The following is a 23,632-nucleotide window of genomic DNA, read 5'->3' as shown; positions in this document are numbered from 1 at the left end:
TGAGCCATCTCAGGTGCTGGAGGAGTTCTGGTTTTCTGCACTCCTCACTCTGTATTCCTTGTGGCTGAAACACTCCAAGAGTCATGACAACAGAGTCCAGAAATCTCCCCCTTTCCCAGGGAGCATCCTTACCACCTGACAGCAGGGTCTGCGCCCTCCACAGGGCTGAAGACCCCCAGGGGTGCAGCTGAGGAGTGTGGGCCTGCTCCATGGGCAGCTTTTTGGGAGGCCTTCCTTCCAAACATCACTCAAGGCCCTGACCTGGGTGCCCTGAGCACCCTGCTCTTCTGCTCTTGGGGTGAAGTGCCCGTGGGCTGTCTGGTGGCTTCCTCGGGGTCCCTGCTGTGACACCACTGGTAAAGTTGTCCACATCCCATAGGGATCTATCAAATCTTTTACAGCAACCAGAAGAGGCTTAGGAGCTGCTCACTCCACTCCTGTGCTCAAACACAGAGCTCCTTTGACGATATTGCCTGTATTGTAGAATAATTAGTGGTGGGAAGGCTCTCTGGAGATGACCAGGCCAACTCTTTGTCAAAGCAGGGCCAGCTTCGGTCTTGTTCAGTAATAATGTTGAAAGATGACATCTTTTGCTGATCCACCATTTTAAGAGAGTTCTTAAAGAAGACTCTAGAGCCGTGGTAAAATGACCACAGTGTACTTTATTTAATGATTTTGGTACCTTGTGTTGCAATAAAATAAAAAAAATCTACAAAATCCAAATATATAAAATTTTCAAGTTTTCCTTTTAAGTTTTACAAGAAAAATCAAGTTGTAACCAAGGAAATTTGTTAGTATGAAGCACTACTTTCAACTTCATTTCATCACAAATTGCAACTTACTTAACAGACCAAAAGAACTATGGTACTGCAGTACATCAAATACTTCACACACTGTGTTCTTTACTATAGCACATGTAACCTCTGCCAGGGAGACAGCAGTCTCTAGCCAATAAAGACACTCTTCACAATCTGAACTCTAAAGGAATGTTTGTATACATGGAATCGGAATATATATATTTACAGGAAGATTCTTTTTTTAATAACTATTTTGATTCTTCATTTCAAATAAAATACCAAATACATTTTTACAATGTTTACAAGTCAAAGCACAAGTTCTGCAATGATTATCATTCACCTCAAGTCACTGTGCTTGTACTGGGGGGATATCTACACTGCTCCATAAACACAAATGTGATCTTCCATAACTTTATTTCCGCAACGGTGACAAAGGAGTATAAGCACAGTAACAATTATTTTAGCACAATCAGTGTATAATGCAACAGTTTACAACGGAGAACTGAGAAACTATTGGTCCATTCTGTTCAATTTGCTGTTTTTCTGCCAACTGTTACGTTTGTTGTTTTCACATAAATTGTGTACAAGATAAGAGTTGAATAACACAACTTGAATAGGAAAGAGCACACATTTTTTAAGGCAAATTAATAAGCAGCTTATGGTGTTTTTTTTTAAACTATACCCCAACGGAACCTAAAAATAAAATGTATGTTCTACAACTGTCAATAATTATGTCTTCCTGTTCTCCTCTATAAATTGATCAACATGGCTTTGAACCTGGTTATTCAAAATGGAAAGAACTCCCCCTCCCCCCTAATCCCCAAATATAGAAAGTGCATGACTTTTTATGCGCCAAAACAAAACAAAAGGCAGCTGAGGTAGTTAGATGTAAAATGTACTTATGAAAAATAACTGAAAAACGAAATCCAGGACATACACAGTAAAAAAACTACCCATTTGGAACTGATTCTATATCATGCAACAACTTAATGCTAAGCAGGAGACTCCATGATTCCTGACCAAAAGAAGAAAGTGATTCTATAGTAATAGTAACAAAGGAATGAACACAGAATACACTATTGGAATTTGACTTTCAAGTATTTGAATCTATCTGCATGTGCACTTTTTTTTTTTTTACAGGCTTTTTGTAGCATTAGGAAGTCATTTACTTTTTATCAGGTGTTGAGATCTGATCTAACTCTGGGACTGCAGCTCCTGAAGGGCAGAAATACATCACGAATGCCTGAAGACACACTGCTACCTGTTCCCAAAGACACCGCCACCTCAGCTTGAGTGGACTTCTATGCACCCGTCCTCTGCTGAGGCCATGTGGGAGTCACAGGCCCATGAGTCCCATGCCTGTGTCTCATGCGGACCTGATGTGTTGGGGGCATGTCCGGGGTGTTCCCATGTCTGGATCTGTGCACCACAGAGCCCTATCTCTTCTTGAACCTCGCACCACAGAGCCCTATCTCCCGGGCCTCCCTTTCCTCAGCCAGCACTGCTGCACATCAGGCAGCATGGCGGCCTTTCCTCATCTGGCAAGAGGAACTGTGTCCCATGCCTGCCGACAGGAGACTCCCCAAGGGAGTGTTGGCTTCAGTCCACTCAGGATAAGGACGGGTTTGGGCCTGGAGTTCTGGCCCTAACACAGGGCAGGCCTGGCTTTCCCCCTAAATCCTCCCTACCTAAATGCAAAATCTGTGCATGCAAGCACAAGAGGAGACTTCAGGGTCTGGAAAGGAGTTTCATGAATAAGAGTACTTTTAGAAGATGCCAAAGTTGGAGATGTGTTCCCCTCCTCAGTAGTGACCACCCGATTCATCCTGTTAGTGAATGTGCATTGTGCTGGCTGTTCTGCACCCTGCTGTCAGACCCCACTGCTGATCCCTGCAACATCACTGATACATGCAATTTGGAGTCATGAGTTCTGCACTTGGCACCCAACTCTAAAAAGTCACACTCAGGGACCATTGCAAACCTATTGATTTTTTTTAATTTCTTTTCTTTGTGATTAGACTGGGAAAACGCAGGGTTTGTACTTCTGAAATGTGTGCATGTGGTTTACACATAACTTAGGAGAAGAGAACAATGTATTTATGCCTTTCGTATTTGTGACCTGTTAAAGAAATGCTGAAACTCTTATTTACTTTTGCCTAATGTTACATTCCTAAGCTTCCCATATTTTGACAATGATTTTCAAATTGATGTGTCATTTTGCCCAACTTCAGTTGTGGCAGGACAAAATGGGGAATCGCTGATGCTGAACCTACAAACTACAGTGCCAGAGCAGAGCTGCTGCTAATTGCCAGTAACCCTTGCACAACCTACACATCAGGGCCTGCCATTTTTTTCTGCTTTTACCACAGAACTAAGTGGAAAACTTGAACACCGAGGTGCAAGATTTCTTGAGGCAGTGTGCTACTGCAGCGTTCCCCAAGATGTTTGTCAGGGTCTCCTGCTCATTTTTCTTCTTCTTTTTTTTTTTTTTTTTATAGGCGGTGGGGAGATGGGAAGGAGTGGAATTGTGAGAATCTCAGTTTCTCAAAGAAGCCAAGGCTTTGTGACTTGTACGCAATGTATGAAAAAAAAAATCTACTTTTGTAAGGGAGAGAAATATATTTCAGGTCTTCGTGAAACCCAACTATGCTAAAAGGCACACCTCTGAAACAGCTATAAAAATGTTCTACTTCCTGCGAAACAGCAGTAAAGGCAATCCTTTGTTTTTACCTCTGCATACCGATTTGCAAAGGACAGAAAGCTGCAGAGGCATCTTTGAGGACTGCATTGCAGCAGCTAATAAACTTGTTTCCATTCTTGGCACCAACCTCTAAGGGCTAGGAATCCAGCTTGATGGTTCAGTGCTTTGGCACTGTGGGTATCTAACATCACTGCTTCCTAAATTTTATTTGCTGCCTTTCCTTTCCAAAGAGCAGGATACAAACACCAGGCCCACGTCTCAGCACTCAGCATCTGCCCCACGAAGAAGCAGCCCTTGCCCCCATCACCCATTCAGGTGTGCCAGTAGAGAAACTGGAATAAAAGGATATACCTTTCTCTGCCTGATCCTACCCTGTTGTCTCTGAGGTTCCTGCGTCCCTGCACTGTGCACTAGTGCTGCAGACTGCGATGAGGTTGGTCAAGATCCAAACCGCAGATCCTTCTTCAAGGGTTTCAGCAGTGAAATGGTGACAAGCAAGTGTTGGGGAGGGCTGGAGCAGCAGGCTGATGGGGACAGCAGGAGATCTGCTGAGCTTAGGTGAAAATTTCACCTCCTCAAACTGCTATTTTTTCCCTTGCTACCCCAAAGCCCCCTGACTTAGAATTTATATAGAGAGATGCATTCTTCTTGAAGTTGAAATGTGTAACTTGAAGGATTTTTTTTCATGGAAAATATTAAAATATTATTAATATCTTAGTAAGTTTTCTGAACATTTAGACAGATATTTAAATTTATTCTGGAACCCAGGAAGGTGTCTTTTACTCATTCAGTGACTCACAGAAATGGAAGACCCAGAAGTGCTTTATATTATTTCCAGAGGACTATTTTTTTCAATACAAAGACTGATGTTCCTTCCCCAGAGATTTTCCTTTGCCTAATCAGTACTGGATGCACAATGACTGGCAGTTCACTTGATAGTAAAGTTCAAGTATGCTGTAAAATAGTGACTAAAGAGATTCCTTAAAAATAAATTTCATCTGGAGAGGCATTGTGAAATTTAAGAGCAAAATGACACTTGCTTACTCTCAGGGCTTACCGGACTCCAGTAAGGTCAAAAGAAAGTCATCCATTGCTATGGAGATCCTTCAGGCAACCCTTTAAGGTTATAAGCTGCCTACAGTCAAGGCAAATCCCAGTACAATAAATGCTCCTTTCCAGAGTGCTGGTGTAAGTATTACTTATCAGTGTGTTCACCATGCAAAATTTCTCAATCAGTTCTTTGACAGTGTCTTTTTTTCTTTGTAGACCATGCAAGAATGTTTTGCAAGCACAGTAAGTCTGAGTCTTTTAGGATCATCAGTCTCACATGAAATTGCTTTAGAAAGCTCACCAGTTTTACTAATGGTCTAGAAACACTTATGCACACATTTTCCCCAAACAATCAAATTCACCAGTCAACCTGAAAAAGAAACTTTGAGCTGTGCATCGTAAGAGACGAAAGGTAGGAGCATGCACATATTACCTAGCCTTATTTGAGTGTACATTTTGCTATAATGACTGGAGAACATGTTCATTTTAATTACTACTGGGTTTATTATTAATAGTTTTGGTAGGAATCCATTTGGAAAATGTACAGAGGAAGGGCTGTTCCAATGTGAATTAAGTGGCACGCTCCTCACACAGCACATTTCATGAGAACAGTGTGCAATGAGGAAGAACAATGAAAGTTGGTTTGGATGTGTGTGTGTGTGGCTTTTTGCTGTTGTTGATTAATATTATTATTATTATTATTTTACTAAAAGAAGACTGCAGAGAACTGAACAAACTTTCAAAGCACAGCTGTACCCTGCAAAATTACTGTCAAATCAGCATGATAAGGAACTGTGCTTATTGCATCTCAGTGGGTTCCGTGTCCAGTGCTTGCACTGACAAGATGACTCTCCCATTTGCTAATGCCCTGGGTCAAATCCAGAAGTCATGTGGGTTTGGCATGGACCTGCAGCATGACAAATAATGCTTGTTAAGTTGGCATTTGTGTAAACATGCAGGTAAGTGAGTGTGGGAACAAGAGCAGAGCCAGCCTGCACTGGTGAGACAGCCTTATACATGGAAGGGCACTTGCAGGAAAATGCAGTGATGCTCACTTGCTAGAATAACACACAACTCAAAGAATAGACAGCAAAATATCTGTCCCATTGTGTAGAACAAATTATGAAGAAGAGAGTTTCTGCCTTTGAGAATAAATGGGAATTGATTTAAAGGAACTGAAGTTCAGTTAAAAAATCAAACTTGCAAGGGGATCTCTGCCTGCTGATTCAGAGGATCCCGGGTTAGTGGCTGTTCTGCCAGCACCTCCAAAACAAAGGATATGTGGATGCCCCATCCCTGGAGATGTCCGAGGCCAGGTTGGGGCCCTGGGCAGCCTGAACTGTTGGGTGGCAGCCCTGTCCATGGCACACATGGAGGTTGGGATGATCTTTAAGGTCCCTTCCAACCCAAGCCGTTCTGTGATTCTATGATTCTGTAATACTCACTTCCAGGTTATTATGGGCATCTCTTCTCTCAGCAGTGGGGATTGCACTGACACTTCTAAACACAGGAAGGAAATGGAAGCAAGGAAAAAGATCATAACAATGTCTAATGCATCCTGCAAACTTGTTTGAGTGAATGTTTGAAGAAAATATAACTGTTACGATGTGCTACGCTTACAGATCATGCATGAAGGCTATGGACGCCTCCACAGTGATTTCCATTGCAAGTCAGGGTGTTACTGTTTCCACTTCTAAAGAAGCAAAAATTGATAACTTATAATATGGTTAAAAGTCCTTCAGCGGTGATGTGCACGAGGAGCTGAGTGACGAATACCTGAGCATGAAGAAATACCATAAGGGCTCATCTGCTCCACAGATTCACGACTGTTCCCCAATTGTAATAAGGCTTTTCCCCCCATCATCTACCGATCTCCATCTGGTTTACAAGTGATGACCTCCCTGCCCCAGGTACATGCTCCTGATGCATAGATGAGCAAGATGATGCCAGGACTAACTGCACTAAGGGAAGATGGACTTATGAATCTACTATTTGCTTATTCTCACGTGTACTGCGTGAGAAACAGAGAGCATGAAAAAGCTCACAAAGCACTTGAACAACACCGAGCCTCTCCTATTCCATATAAAGAAAAGCCCACTTTATGAGCCTAATTCAAGTGATATGTTTTTGTGGAGAAGCCATCTGAGGTTTATCCTCTGTAAAGAAAAATATGCATTAAAAAGTCATTTTTTTTTCCTACAAGCTATTACAAAGATCTACAATTTCTAGATTTAACAATCATTGACACAACAGCCATACCAAATCCTTGGCTTGTATGCTCTTCTTTGAGACACCTCTGCATCTTATTGCTAATAAACAACTGCCAATAGCAATGCAGGTATATCTATGAAGTGGCTTACGCTGTCTCCCTCTACGTTCCAGTGAGCTCATAACAGATCTAGAATGTTCTCAGCTAATGTCTGTAGTTGCAAAGAGAGTAACTGCACCACAAACAGTGTATTGGTGTTAAGGTTGTGTGTTTTTTTTTTTTTCCCTGATAAGACTCTGCTCCTCCCCTTATTCATTGAAACAACCAGGGCAGATTTTTACAGAGTTTCACAAAACCCTCTTGATCCTGCCCAGAGGAATCCTTTACTTCCCAGCTTTCAAGAGTTTTTGGTCTCTGGCCTCCCTGCTGAGGGTCCCAGTGGGTGCACTTCCATAATAAAAAGTACACACCAATCAGTTGTTGACTCATGGACATGTACACCCTGGGCAAACGTTCAGTTTTTTTCCCTTCTGCTTCACATCAAAGAAGCCAAACTCCACCTGTAAGCTAAAAGCAATGAAGAATATTGTTTCTTCGCTCATTCACCTGGCTCCTACCGTTGCTAAACGTGTTTATGTGTTTTGGTACACAGCTGTTTCTCCAGGAGAGCGCTCCACCACCAGCATGGCCATCTCAGAAATGAAAATGGGCTGACTCTGTGGTTGGTAAGGTGATTGGGTGACCAGAAGGACACTGGCAGCACCTAGAGCTTCTTCAGCTCAGCATCCCTCCCCCCCCACCAAACACAACCACTGGCTCTGCCAAACAAGTCCAGAGGATGAATGATTCAAAAGACAAATGATGAGGGTTTAGCTGGGATGAATTTACTAATGTTGCATTTCTTGTGAATGTCCCTTTGCAGCCAGGCACGGCACTGCATGCAGCTAGCAGCACTTTTCTTCCCCCTCTCACTGATTAATTTTCACTCGTGGGAGTCTGATTACTGTATTACAAGTCGCAAATTTGCAAGACTAAAAATGCCTGTTGAATTAATTAGCTGCAAATCAACCCGAGCAAAGCTTGACAAGTTCCAGGTTGTTCCAATGGAATAAAGAAAGAAGGAATCAATAGCAGCCACAGATACACGACTACGTGCTGGCACACAACATATAGCAGCACTTTCCCTTTCTGCCGATAACAGAAGATTTGTCGTTGTCCATACAGTGCTTCCTGAAGACTTAACCCTGCCTGAACTGACATGGCCACCTCATGGAGCACCCCACTTTGCCTTCCCCATCAGTGAGAGCCAACGCCTGCAGTGCTCACACTGGGACACACTGCAACATGGGCTCCCGTGTCCCAAAACAGGGATGTGGAAGTGACACTGGGAGGGGCTGGGGGCCGCTTTTGAGCTTGTCTGAGCCAGCCACGGGGGTTAGTTTTCATCTGTCTTATAAAGCAAATCCTGTGGGAAAGTTATGACATTTCCCAAACGCAGAGCTGAGTGCTGTACAGTGGCTGGGTCAGGAACTCTGTCTTACACCTGAATGTCGGCACAGCCAAGGCTTTCATGAAGGCTACTGAGCTGTTTTTGTTTTTAGCAAGGGATTTACAGAACTGGGGCTTTTACAGCTTTTTTAAAGCTTAAGAAGAAGTGTATCACATAATTGAAAACAAAAGCCTTCAGTTAACCATCTCGTAATCTTTTCCTCAGCTTTATAAAATTTAAAATTAGTTCATGTCAGACATTGGCTAAGAAACAATCTGGGATCCACAGATAATAAAGCAGAATGCATACTCAGAAAAGCAATAGTAATTAAAATTTCAGAAATAGCTCCGGTATATTCACGGTAGTTTTAAATCGTCAGAGGTAGTTTCATCTTCAGATACATGCATTTCAAATTTATCATCAGGACATAATCCATGAATTATCAAAACCTTATTTCTGACAGCATGCATCAGACAACTGCACATGCGCTGGCCAACAAACGCTCCTTTTCTGTTCTTCAGTCAAATGTCAGCTAAACCAGCTGATGTATTAGAGGTTATTTCCAATATAAGCTACTGACATTAATAACACCAATATTCAGTGAAACAAATATAGCCAACACTAACTGAGACAAAGGGCGAACTAATCCCTTTGCTGTTTGCCTATATGATTTTTTTTTTCCTCAACTAACCATGATTAATGAAATGTAGCATTAAACATTTTTCCTCCACAACTTTTCATTAAGTTACTGACACAATGCATCTCAAAGCTGTCTCCAATAATGACTGGAATGTGTTTTTCAATAATGTGGTTTTCCTTTCGCAGTTATCGCTTGATTACCCTTAACAATGATGACACTCCTGATGATTTCTCTTTAGTTATAGAATTTAAATGAACTATAAGATTAAATCCTAATAGAATCTCAGGACTAAGTGTATACACAAGGAGTGCACCGTGGGCTCAGAAAGCTGTGGATATGGCTGTGTGGTGCAGCTCTCGTGCACACATGCAGTCTGCCTGAGCTCTGACAGCAAACCAGGTGGACGTGGCTGGGGTAGCACACTGCACTAACAGACCAGGCTGAAGGCAGCGTGCAGAGATTCAGGCTTGTCACAGTGCTAAACATGTTCATACAGCTTTTGGTCTGGTTGGTTTTGCATCTGCCCCAGAGTTTTATTGTAGACACTACTCTGGCTGGACATGTGCAATAGCACTGGATATGTGTGGCAATCTTAGAGTCCTCCTCACTAAGGGGACACAATACATCAAAAATATGTCTACACTGCACAGCATAACCTTGAAGTCTTTCACAGCAAGGGACAACAGCCTCAAAAGAAGAGAAAGCAAGCATGCCCTTCTCCTCAGTAGCGAGCAGCCCTATAGCCTTCCCCTGAGAGGTAGTAGCTGGAGATATGGATCACTGTTAGCTGAAGAGAGAACTGAGCCTGGCTCTCCCTGCGGTCTCTGCTTGCCGGAAGTCTCCTGCAGGAGAAGCAGTCATGGGTATTTCTGTGCAAAACTCCATCCGATAGCACCCAGAGGACCCTGCCCTTCAGGTAGGATGGGCAGAGAAATACCAGCTTGGGGGATCTTGGCAGGCGTAGACAGGAGTTGTGCTGCTATGTGCTATGAAGACTGAGGTGCTCCTGACCAAGGCCAGGAACAAAATGGTAGGTGCCTGAACCTTCCACATAAATAATATGCAGGAGCTCCTGGCTTGTGCAACTTGGAAGATCACAACATTAGCCTGAGGCCCACGGTGTACCTTGTTGACCCCACCGTGTACTCCATGTGGTTCTCCTCTGGGTGGGCTCTTTGGCATCTAGGGTGAGCAGGGATTGGTGCACTACATCCAGCCCCTGCTCCATTGGGCTCGTGGCACTCAACCCTGACTGCATCTTGCCTTGACACCACACTACCTCTGTGAGGGCTCTTCTAGACGTTCAACAAGCAGCTTCTCTACAGTTGGGAAATCACTTAGGGGTGAACTGATTCCAACAAGAACTGATTCCACTTGTAGAAAAGCTGCTGTCATGACTAGGGCTACAGCATACACAGAAATGAGGTCTAGAAGCAACTGCTTCCAAAGATACATGAAATACGAGAGTGCAACCTACAGGTAGAGAAAAAGTTTGTACCTATAGCAGTCATATCTGTGTTTCTATGAATGTAGAGTCTTTCTACATTGAAAAATCCATTCAATTTTTAAGCTTCTCCCAGCTATTCCTGGAAATGAGAGTTTTGAGTTGGTTTTAAAGTGTTTTGTTGCTTTTTTTTTTTTTTTTCAGTGCTTTGCATGTGGAGTTTTTGATTTGATATTAATATTAGCTGGTTACTTATCTCAGAATTAATTGGAAATGTCTATCAGTTCATACAGCATCTATAGCTCCACTGTAATCATATGCAAGCTTCTCTCTTCCATGTCTAACTCATGCAAATCACCCCGTAAATGTGCTGAAGAGGCCTTTTTCCCTGCATCTCGCTTATCGGTCCTTTCTGCTCCAGGATTCAGAGTAGGGACGTGGCTTACTAATGAGTATATATCACTCTCTGCATAAGAATTAGATGCAAAGCGTTCAGAACAGAATGTAAGTGCTGGAGCCAAGCTGTGTTTAGGAAAGGTTCCTTTTAGTGAAGGTACTGGTCAGCAGTCGGTTTGTATAGGGATCACTGGAAACAAGTGGGGTTTCATAGACATTTTTCTAAGTATTCTTAAAATGATCACAAAATGGCAATTCAGTCAAAATGGATATATTAATCAATGTTTTAAGTAAGGAAGAAAGAACTGATTTGACTCACACTATGGTAGCACTAAGCTCAGAGTACATTAAATTATTCACTCAAGGTTTTTCTGAAGAAATCCTAACAAACACCTGCAGTGAGGTCATTGTGGTAAAGCAAGCTTACAAACAAAACCAGTGGACCGCTCACATGCTAAAAGAGCTTTGAAAGTGATCCGTGAACCAGTGACACATTTCTCCAACCTGGTGCAAGCAGGGCTTTGTGAGGTCACCTCCATCTCTCCTGTAATGAAATCATCTGCTCAGATCAGATGTGAGAAATCCTCTTGGATGCAGATCACTCAGTAGTCTGCAGCCAAGTGAAAAGGATGGATAAACTTGTTTCAAAAAATCACTATCAGTGTACTGCAGTAATCTACTGCATTTCTTTTTAATTCACAGATTTAAACAACCTGTAATCATTTTGTACTTTTATCAGGATGAAAAGGAATGGATTCAATGCCGTAATGAAAAGACCTAGCTCTAGAAACAGTCAAGGGAAGGCTACACAGCGTAATGTCCCTGCCATACAAATGGCTGCGTGCCACTACTCCATTTGGCTTTCCGCTGAGAGCATGGGCTTCATGAGAGCTAGCCTAATTGCTACAATTAGAAAAATTAAATGGCTTATTGTCTATTTAGACAATTCTTCCCCCATTCGGCATTGTTGCGCTGCAGAACTAGTAATTAGTGTTGAGCTTGTAAATTCGGGGACACGTGTTGTGATTATTTTCACTACGCACCATTGTATGAACTCAACCTAAAAAAAGCCTGTTTAGCTGGATGCACAAATGTGATTCACTCCAATTCCCACCACGCACAGGAGCAAGAGAGGCAGCAGTAGGACCCCAGCACTCCGCCGGGGGCTTTTCCTTGGCATTATGCAGGCAGTGCAGGTGGTGCAGAGTAAACCACAGCATCTCAGCTTCTCTGGGCTGCGTGATGTCATGGGCTAAGTGGAGAAAGGATGGTGGCTTTTGGAGCTGGGTCACTGGCAGAGTTAACTAAAACTGAGTACGGTGCCATTTTTAAGGCTTTTACGAAATTGGATGTTCAATTCAGAAATAATTCTAATTACTGGACGAAGGATTATACAACAGGCTAGTTGTGAATACTTGCAGGCCAGTCAAAAGTAAATGAATATGTTGGCTTTTAGGTAGAGTAGGAGTCCCTTTCCAAAAATAGCACCAGTCATGCTTTTAATACCACTCATTAATTGCTCTTTTGGGGAGATCATGGTATATTGATGAGATTACCACATACCTTTTAAAAAATGGGTTAATTAGATATTCACCACGTATTAAAAATTGCAAGTCCACAAAAATTTTTAGATTTTCTTCGTCTGCTTAAAATTTTACAAAATCAGACAGCTAAAGTCTAGCATTTAATGTTTGGAAGGAATATTTTCCCTAATCTCAATGCTACATAAATTAATTAGTACAAAATTTGTTAATTTGCCAATGAAAATAGTATTTATATGCCACCAAGCCCAATAACCCAAGCACAGAAACACCGTTCTAGCACAAGAAGCATTTTTAGCTGACACAAAGAGAACTGAAAATGATTTTTATCATTATTAAAACTGCATTAAAAAAAAGTATTGCACATTTTTCAAATATTATTAGAAGACTATCTTACTATAGAGTAAATAACACTTCTTTTAAAATAAGACAGAAAGTTTATCTTACATTTTCTTACATTTTTTGAATGAACATGGGTATGCATTCTTTTCCTTCAGAGCAGTGAATACTACTTAAATTGCCTTTTCTGTAACACACAAATCCACAGCTCTCAAAATGTTGGGACCAAGATAAGTTACCTTGAAATTTGCTGGCAAATCGGTTTGATTCCTCAGGACAATGCTTACGTGACACTTCCTTCTAACAAAGAGATGTGATCACTTTCTTCACCAGAATGTAATTATGAACGTTTTTATTTTCCTGTTATTCTGCAATAGAATTTAAAAGACCTGATTTTTTATTTTAAAAGCAGAAGATTTTTTTTTTTTTACTTTTCTGGATTTTTTTTTTTTTGCTATTGCTGTCTTCACTGAACTCTATTGATAGACCTTAAAACAGTTTGCATTAAAAAGAATAGTGCATATTGATTATTTACTGTCCGTAAGGCCATCATGGGATTTAAATGTGGACTATATTTAATTTTGACAAGTTGTATAAAAAATTCTTACAGCTTTTATGGTGACGGTTCACAGCAAAGCAGACTAATAAAATTGTCCATGTAGTCATCTGAGCATTAAGGTTTCAATGGCCATCCTGTTCTCAGCACAAGTATCACTGATGTTACAAACATAACAGAGCAGGATTGCGGAGAGCAGACTTTGACTCAGAATAAAATGACTTCTCCTTACTCCTGAAACACCCAGCCTGAATTCAGAAGGCAGCGGAGTACACATACTGCCTCTGTGTGTACATAATGTCAAGTATGGCACCGTGCACTCAGAACCTGCCATAGTTTACTTGAAATGAATTTACAAGCTCTATTAAAAACATACTAAAAATGATGGGAGGGTAAGGAAATTAACTGGTAGATACAAACAATGAAAAAATAACATCTCTGTAGCTTTTCTTCCAAAACCAGAGGGAAAATTAAATATACCCACTGCTCACCCTCTTCAGAAACCTTGCAACGCAAGCACTGGTCCAGACCATAACCTTTTGCAACCTGTACTGTTTCTTCAGCACCGTCAGCCCTGACCAAAGGGCTCACAGCTCCGAGTAACAGTGATGTGGTATGAGAAGGCCATCAAAAGAGGGCCAGGCCTGCTGATAGCTGGGATGTTGTCCCTCTCCCCAGGACAGCCCACGCAGTTGGGGAGCACTGCCCGCTGTGCCCCGCTGACACTAACGTTACTGAGTTACCAAAGAAGCACCTATGTCTGCACGGAGGGAAGGGCAATCACTTTGTACAAAGCTTTGGGTTTGGACTATCAAAGAACTTTTTTATTTAAAAACGATTATCGAGGCAGCTGGCCACTGCTTAATTTGAAAATACCTAAGAAACCCTTCAAGGATGGGTGTTTTCTGATCTGTGCAACTTTCCTTCTGGCTTGCAGGTTCCTGCACTTCCACAGATAGATATTTTGCTTTGAGGAACTTGCCCCAGCGAAGATCAACAGATATTGAACATTTCTCTAATAAAAAAAGTCAACATTAAAAATGGCGAATCGAACGCATACAAACAAACAAAGGTGTGTAACCTCTGCCATTTCATAGTACAAATATTAATAACAGGAAAGACTGAAATTTACCCAGCAGCATATACAGCAGTGACTACACTGAATATACCTGACATGAAGATTAAAATACCAATCATCAGGTCTTCTCCATCCTGACAATGCCATTTAAAAAAGTAACTCTTCAGTTCTGCTTCACTCTCCTAGAACGGATGGAAATAGTTTTAGCAAATTGTTTCTTATGGAATCGCTTGGTCTCTTTACAAACCACTTATACCTGAAGCAGGATCTGCAGTTTATGGTGTATTCTAAAAGTACCCATGTAGGCTTTCATATCGCATTACACTGCAAAACAAATCCATAATGTGTGAAAACCAGGTTTGTATCAACCTGCAGAATCTAGCTGATAAAATTCATGGACCAATTCTTAAAATCTAAGCTATAAAGAGAATGAAATGTATTAAAAGATTTGAGGTTTATAAAAAGTAACCTTTTTATACCATATTTGTACTTTACAAAAATATTGAAATAATTCATGAGTTTTTCACTCTGCACCAGCTTTAAAAAAAATACTATCAAATTTTGACTTGCACCTTTAATGCATCTGAAAGCACCATCAGGGGATACTTTTAACATAAAGAAGGATACCGTTGACTAGATTTAGGGAGGTATTTCATACCCAAAAGCTTGTAGCAAAAGCACTCTGTATTACAGTGTAATTTTTAGATATATCTGGAGCAAGTCTTGAACAGGCAGAAGAGGGTCTTTCACACAGCTTGGTAATATCACACTTCACTGAATATACTTACTAAGAGGTGGCTGAAAGCCTTTAAAAGACATCACTTTCACCTTGGGTGGGAAAAATCGGAGCTGTCTCGACATGTTGAGAACTGGATTGGTCTTTCCTGCTTCTTGGTCTCGTAGGGTTCATGCCACTCGTGATCTGTCCCTCGGGCAATGTCAATCTTGCAGCTACACAATGTTTGGCACTAGAAGGGTATGGCATGTCACAGTCTCTTGTCACCCCTGCATACATTCACACAGTGAATCATGCATTCCCAGTTCTGAAACAGAGAGAAGTTTCAGTGCGTTCATCTCCTTGTAGTTCCTCCTGAAATATCTGAATGGGGTCCTCCAAAAAACTTTAGAATATGAAAACTATACTTCCCTGTTCTTTTACATACATATATATATATATTTTTTGCAAATTGAACACTGAATCATGATTATCATTTAATTTACATCACTACGTGCTGGAGCTCCTTATTTCTCCTGAAAACCAGAAGTGAGCTGCATAGGATTTCTGTTGACAGCAACACAAAGGACTTAAATTGCAATTAAAAAGACTTTGAAATTCCACAGAAAACAAACAGTTCTGGTGGTGTCAATGTTTGTGAGCTATGTAATCAGAGTTATCTTCCATTTATAACCTTGCTAACATGATGATGTATCTTTTTAATTAAGAACTATTTTGCAAACCTAGCCTAACCTGAATGATCTACTTATGGGACGCTGAAGACTACTATGCTCCTATTTTCCCCCAGAAACCAGTTTTAATAATGGCAACCTTGTATGCTACAGTTTTGTTATTTTTGAGAGGATTTTTCTTTGCTTGTTTTCACCTTTGATTATGCAAATATCAATCATTCATTTCTAAAATAAAATGCACTACTGGCTAAAGTTGAAGGCTCTGGTCAGAGCCCCCCTGTTGGTTTGCTTGTGAGTACCGTGCAGTCCGAGTTTCATAGCAGCAAGGAGTCATGGGTGAGTTTTCCCAGTAACTGATCAGTATGTGTGGGTTAGTTGTGGTTTTTTTTTTTGTTTATTTTTTGAGGCTTTCAGGTGATGTTGTTGTACCAGTGTCCTGCAGATGGACTGCACACAGTGGATCAAATGATAATCATGATGGTAGCCAGACTAAGAACACTACAGCTTGCTGCTCTAATGGTAGTACACAGTTTAGTTATTCCTACAGCCCTCCCATCAATCCTTAACTTGGACTGCAATGCCAAAGCTTCTCCAAGCTGCGTTTTTGCTTTGTTTATAACGTGGTTTCATATTCCAAGCGCTCCTGGATGAGGGCATCATCTTTATACTGTAGCCGTGGAGGAGCAGGGGAACATTCAAACGCTAGGATCGCCTTCCTCAGGCTCCTGTCCAACACGTGTCTCTCCCAGGCTGGGTACCTGTTCCTGAACAGATCGATCTTAATGACCGACTCCTCGATCCGGGGGGGGCGGGATGAAGGTGTGGACGGAGCAGTGGGCCTCACCTGGAACACAGGCACACACCCGTCCCGCTCTGCGAATTTTTGATCCCGCTCGCTCGTCACACTCCGGTTGTTGGAGATGGACCGGAGAGTGTTTGTTGCCACTTCTGTGGGCAGGGTAAAGGCAGCCGCAGGGTCCTCACAAGCACAGCTTGGCGACTGCCCAAACCTTGGTCCGTTGGGATGAAAGAAGGCATAGTACATCAGCATAAAAACAATGCCTGTTAAAAAGCTGCTGAACACCACACACAGTGCTGGTATGGCAAATGCATCGGAGATTGGTGGGGCCTTGTAGAGATACCAGAGAGCACTCAAGGCGGTGTTTTCCAAAAGGATCACAAAATAGTAAATGAAAAGCCTACAGCGTGTCCTTCCTTCCTTGACATTGAACCAGCTGAAGATATAGATTATTCCAACAACCATGTCAAAAACTATCTCCTCCCATTTCGTGATGCAAAACTCTGTCTCGCAGTGGACGATCCAGAAGGTCATGATGCACCAATGGAGCACAATGAAGATCCCAAAGTACAGCTGGAAAACCGAGGCAAAGAGAGCAAAAGTAATGACCCTTGCTGCAATGGTGAAGAAATGCCAGCAAAACTGGATTATAACAGCCATATAACTGATGGGTTTCTTGTCATCACGGGAGTCACGGAGGGCCTTCTGGTAGGAAGCCAGAGCCCAAGCTAGGGATACGAGAGATGCTGCAGCAGTAAGACCTAGAAGAAAACAGGAGATGCAGTTAGGGCATAATTGGGATATCAGTGCTTTGTTGAAACCAGTGAGATCCTTGCTGCTTTAAATGCACTCCACCATTTGGATAGTAAAATCTCTTCCTTCATGTTTAGCTCAGTCATCAAGGAGAAACGGACCTCTATAGCTGAGATTTCGCTGCCATTACAAGCACACTGAATGTTAGACACACAAGAACAAGAGTGGCTAATGAACTACACTCTGAGGCACTTATTTGGCAGTTTTATGTTTGAAACCAATTCAGTCATTCACAGCTTAAAGGAATTCAGGAATAGATGTCTCTGCCATCTGTGTGATTTAGCAGGATCTATTCTGGTTGTTGTATTAAAGAATATGATTTTTCTGAGTTTGGTAAGTAATTAAAGAAGTCCAGTATAAAGCAAGGAAGCCTTTCTAACTAATTACTAATCGCTTTCAAATTACATTCTCACATGCAGTTTACTAAATCAATAAATCTGTGAGAATATATCCCCATTTTTGAATGAAATTAAACTCTTGTCATATCAAAATTTAATTGCCTTACTCTTGCTGGGAAGAAAAAAGGGCACCCATTTTGATAATCCCACCACATTTTAACAGAATGTTAATAGGTAGAAAATATAAAAACTTCATTTTATTGCAATTAGAGGTTTAATTTTAGAAATGCTGGAAATTTCTACGGAATTAAAATTCTGAGTATAGATGTAGTTCATAGACTGTTACAAATAAATTTTCATGGAGCCTTATACATATCCCGTATACCACAGAATTGCCTACGGAGGAGGCCCTAAATGGTAGCATTTCTGAAGTACATATGAAATATTTTTCATTAAAAAGTGCAATACAAAATCATTTCTCATGAGATTATTTTTGTGAAAATAATTCTCATTCACTCAAAAATGTAAAAACAGTAAATACTGTATTCACAAAAACCTCCCCATACTTATTTTGAGTGCATATGATTCGTTTTATCCAAAGTGAATTTGACTGCTCTTGGAAGGTAAAATTTAAAAAGTTGCTTTGCAATAGAATCACATTTTTAAACTCATCTGTTACTTCCATTCACTATCAGGCAGATACCTTACATTCCCATTTAAGCAGTGATATATTTTAAAATAGTTACTTGCATGTTTTAACACTTACAGAGCATTCTGTTAGAAATAAATTTTAACTTTTCTTTGCTAGATGATTAATTTTTATTTACTTATGACTCGTATCAAGCTGCTTTGGATGGAAATGGGAATTCAACTGAAAGGCAGAAACTCTGCTTTTGCAATGTATTTATTATTCAAATAAATATGCTGCATACACAGAAAAAGAAAAAGTATATCAAACATTTTATACTTAAAACTGACCAACTGAGCAAATCTTACATGCAGGTAATGAATGGAGTCATAGACCACAGGAAGATAACAGCATTTCAACTTATTTGGTATCTAAACAGCTGCTTAACTTTGAGTAAGTTATTGAAGAAAACGAAGCTGAAAAGAAGAATATATTTCCTTTGTCTGCTGTTAAAAGCTGTTTAATCCTTTCAACAAACTTTGGATCTGGATGCATAAACAGTAGTTTTCTTCCCTCTACAACAGCTTTCTTTAGCACCAAACCGTCAAGAACAGATTACTTAAATATAAATTCTAAGCTTATTTTCTAAACACACAGTGGTAAATCGAAGCCGAAGCACGCATTGCCATTTCTTTTTAGAAAAAAAAGAAAAAAGTTCATGTTAAAACAGAAAAATGTAGGTTATGGAAATAATATCTCATTCTATTTAAGCAATCCTCTTGGCTTAACACACCAAGATTTTACTCTTAAGTAGTATGCAGGGCTTTGTTGCTTTCAGAAAGGATTGTTATTGCCAATGTTTCTCCTATATCACTGGCAAGGAGCAAATTATGCTGTGAGCTCTGATGAACGCATGAATTTTAAAAGCCTTTTTAAAAAAAAAAAGAAAAAAAAAGATAAAATAAACAATTAGCAGAAATGTAGAACAGACTTAGGATTCTGGGGAAAATTTTTAAATAAAACATCATCATTCTTCTCCCTACTTAGATGCCTGGGTGCCAGAACACTAACATTACTTCTTCATGCAGAGAATAAATGATCAGCCAGTAAGATAGGAAGGAGACATGGTATAAATTGGTATTTTCATTTCTGACATGCATATTTGCTCTTCACGCCGGGCTGCCTTTCAGTGACCGTAATCTCTGGAGATGACACTTAACAGCTCAAATGTAGCTTCTCGTGTTCCTGCAGGAATGTTTTAACTGTTTCTGAAAAAACATAGTTCATTTCTCTTATGAAATAAAAAGAAAAGGAGAAAGAGGAAAATAGGACAAAGGATAAGAGAATCTTTCAATACAAATGAGCCAGTCTGAGCAAGTGCTCAAAAATAGCATTATCAGCACAGGGAAGAATAACACGAGAGAAAAACCCTTACATTTCCATTGCAAATCTAACTTTAATGACCTCTCACACTCCCCCAGCGGTTTGTGGAGATATCATCAGATTTGCATTAGGAGGTGTAAAATCATTCATTAATGTGCACAGAATGTTCCAGATAAAATTCATAGGAATTTCCAGTGTTCTAATGCTAATTAATTCATAGTCATTTTTCTGTGACAGAAAGAAGCAAGTACAATAGCAAGGTAAGTCAGTTATTTAAATAGTCATTAAGAGGGTAACATTCTTATGCTTTTACAGAACCAAATCAGGAATGACAGCTTACAGGAAGGAAAAGGGCATCAAGGGAATGCACGGAATGGAAGAGCTACCTGTTAAGGCATTGTGTCTCTAATCTTGCACTACTGGCAACAGTATTAGAGATACAGACTTCAGATAAGGCTAAATGCTTCATGGACACCATCCATTTTTCTTTATTGGTGAACAGTTACTAAAAATAATGTAAAAGTGATAATAAATGGCAGTTTGCTACTAACTAAGTGCTACGATATAAATAAATCACCAGGAATAGTTATCAGTGAAGTGAATTAATACGGAACTGAATAGATAGTTGATTCATTAGAACATGTGAATGCATTTCTGAGCACGTGGTCACGGAAAACTCTTTATCCATATTTCAAAAGAGAAATAAAATATATTTCTGTTACTATCAAATCAAAACTTTAAAAGGCACCAGGAAAAAAAGGGACAGGATGTCCTAAAGTCCTAAGGGAAGACAAAAAAAATTGTAGCAAAAGAGGTAGTTTAACTTCAGCATGGGAATGGTTCGTTGCCATTCAGAAATGAGGTGACAGGGCTGGAGTCAGCTTTGTAGAGCCTTGGCAAACAGAGAACAAACACCGGTTTTCCTGTCAGCTTCAGCTTCTGCACTGACTTCAGGCACTACTGCAGCTTTCTGCATTTTTATTTCACAGCCATATATTTCAGAGTTTTATATTTAGAGTCTTGATGTTAGAAATTAACTAAGCATTCCCAGGGAGTATGTACTCCAAAAACTAGATACTCAACCATTACAGACTACTAAAGTCCAGGAAAGCACAAATTCTTAAACAAGCCTTGGGAAACACAAATATATGTTCCTATTCCTCCCTTTCTAAGGATGAATCTTCAGTTTGTTTTGCAGTATGTGGTTTGGTCTCCTTAGAGACTCCAACTAGTTGGGAGTGTTCCTACCTACTACAAGACACCTTAGCTGAGCCCCTTGACAGGAGTCTCAATAGTGAGAACAGTCAGAAACACGTTGTACTGGGACAACTTTCATTTACAACAAAGAATCTGTTTTGAGTGAAAAAGACAATATTATTTGTTCTGTTAAGGGTTTGGCATTACTTATTTACATTATCTGTATAAAGGATCAACAACTTTGTGATTACAAGCGAGTTTCAGGTGTCCCCGAGGTAATGCACTTCCTACTTGAAAGTATAGAGCAGAGTTGCCTTGACTGAACAGCATTAATTTACTTCCCTGGAAATCAGTCATTTCTGTAGATATGAGAGATGTTCTTCATGTGAGAATGTGGCATATATGTATCGGCACTATGTAAATATAATACATAATAAACCACAACATGCTGCAGCTCATTACAGAAAAGATAAAAAAGTCACTAACACAAATGAAAGAAAACAAAGGGAAAAGAGAATGTATGCAGAGATGGACATGTTTACAAATGTAATATTATTTCAGGGAAGCGAGCTCAAATAGCTACAGGAGCACTAATGAAGTTCTCCTCAGCAGCAGTTGTGAGAAATCTAACTGAGATGTTTTGCTCATGAGCAATCCAAATGGAATTACGCACAACAGACAGGGGCTTTCCATATCACACCTCTGCTTGACAGTCACCACTTAATCGTACCCTGCTGGCACCTCTGTCTTTCCATTATGGTTCTTCCAAACATGTATAATTTATTTGACTTTGAGGACAGCAATTCAATATCTAAGCAGCATATTTGTTCTACTGGTTTGCACTTTTCTTCTGCTCCCACAATATAATCTTTAGAATTGAATATAACTGAAAAAATCTTAGTCTCATTCTCATTTTATCTTCTCCCTGATTCATACATATTTAAATGTACATGAAAGTGCACTCAGATCCACAAACTGCTTTTGTGTTCTAATCACATTGGTCCATGAAGCTGCTATACAATAAGTACAGGACACGTCAGGTCAGCTGAAACCCCTAAAAATTAATGAATTTATAAGAGAAAGTGCTCCTTGGCAGACATGATTTCAGAATTGCAACTCCTGCCAAGGCTCCTCTCTCTGCTGCATCCTCCCTTTTAAACTTGCACTCATCTCACTGTTTCCAGGAGTAAATTCATGCTAAAAGCAGGAGTAACAAGCAGAGCAGGACATGTGGGAGCGGTAACTTTGCCTAGGCTCTGGAACTAGGAGACATTTTAAGAAAACCTATTTTTATGAGCTTCTTACTTGGTTGGAGAAGTGACAATAAATGCATCTTAGCTTCCAGGTACTTTGCTGCAGCCAAGAATCTCTTAACACAGCTCCCTTTCAGGCCAGAATCCTGTAGGAAACAGGACATCACTGCTGCTCCCATCCAGCTTCAAAAAATGACTCGGTATATTTACACAGCCTTCACAAGGCTGCTCTGTGAAATATGCAGGACGGTGATGTTATGCAGGACCATAACTGTCTGTGTTCTTGTTGTTACAGATTGTCCATAAGTGTGTTGGCAGGATAATCCTATTACTTTCCCACAGCAGCAAGTTAGTCTTGTGTTAGCTGTCCTCACTTATAGTCAAACACCTTTGTGCAACTGAATCAAATCTTTTGAAGTCAGAAAGGGATTTTTTCCTTCTTTCTTACTTGCCAGTAGATCTGATTGATCCCAGATAAAAAAAGGCACCTTGCTGAAATATCCATTCCTGTAGATTTGATTTAAACTGTTCACCACCCGCAAACATGGGGAATGAAAGTTTTTGGGGATGAGTCTCTAGTAGTTCACATTTCCAATGTTTTTCACAGGTTACATTCACAACTGGAGATGAGTAACATGGATGGTTTTATCAACTTACAGCATATGGTTTGACTTTCTCCTGCTGCATACTGGGTGGAATAATACGGTGTGGAAGATGACAGGGACACTTCCTCATTGAAATGTAAATGGGATTTATGCCAGATATTACCTCTCTTAGAGTGCTCCATAAAGCTTAGAGAACATGCAAGCATATATAAGAATAGCTTCTCCCATGATTTATTTCAGCTGCTATGCTATGCTACAGATACTTCCCGATGAGAGAATTTCCAGCTCTTTCTTTAATTTGGCTCTCCACAGAAAGTCATCTTTGCCCCAGAAGCCTAGAAACATATATATTATATTAGATCAGTTACAATCAGTCTTAATCATTTAACAGACTTCCAATTTTTTCCAGTGGTGGTTTGGATTCAGTGTAGAGGACAAAAGGTTGGCTTACTGTGCACACCGCTAGTAGACTCAGGGTTTGTACCAGACACCTGCTCAATGATTTGGCTCTGGCTGTACTCAAGGTCATGTCCATCTTAGCAAATCTAACTGTTAGATAAACTGTTAAGACACTTCTGCTGAGCAGCCATCCTGATCATAGCTTTAAACAGGCCCAAAGGAACAACTGAATAATAGTTGTAATTTCAAGTCAACTGAAACAGCAGCTTCTCTTTGTTATTGCTTCAGTTCTGAACCATGTCTTTTATACAAATGTTGTTGTTATCTCAGAAGCTATTTTAGAAACTATGAATAAAATCGACTATGAATAAAAAACAGTCAGCTTAGCATGCAGGGATGAAAAAGACCATTCAAGCTGCATCTCTCCTGCCTTTTGAGAGACCATAGTTAGTAATTCAAGTTTCTCTTTCTTCGTAGGCAGCTAATGACAAAAGGGTTTTGGGCACAACACCCAAAACTCTGCTACCTTCTCATCAGTCTGTAAAAGTAATTGACACCCTGCCAGAGTAT

The 23,632-nt window shown here is 40.3% G+C and overlaps 1 protein-coding gene across 10 annotated transcripts in view; it reads right to left on the bottom strand.

Annotated features, from left to right (window-relative positions):
* Nucleotides 1-642: 642 nt before the first annotated feature.
* The window catches only part of XKR4 (XK related 4), a 236,470-nt gene continuing 213,480 nt past the window's right edge, over nucleotides 643-23,632 (bottom strand). The window contains exons 3-5 of one of the 10 annotated variants that reach the window (XR_003073941.3): nucleotides 14,497-17,207; nucleotides 14,332-14,422; nucleotides 643-12,974 (exon numbers count right to left, since the gene is read on the bottom strand). Coding sequence is in view for 2 of the 10 variants with exons in the window: in XM_015282690.4 (XP_015138176.2) it covers nucleotides 16,261-17,207 (947 nt within the window). In the remaining 8 variants the exon portion in view is untranslated. Of the gene's footprint in view, nucleotides 17,208-23,632 lie in introns of all 10 variants that reach the window. The other 9 variants (XR_003073940.3, XR_003073943.3, XR_003073937.3 and 6 more) reach the window with 9 other exon arrangements.

This window comes from Gallus gallus, chromosome 2 (assembly GCF_016699485.2).
Source record: "Gallus gallus isolate bGalGal1 chromosome 2, bGalGal1.mat.broiler.GRCg7b, whole genome shotgun sequence".
NCBI classification, from domain to species: Eukaryota; Metazoa; Chordata; class Aves; order Galliformes; family Phasianidae; genus Gallus; species Gallus gallus.
This window is presented reverse-complemented; position numbering and strand designations above follow the sequence as displayed.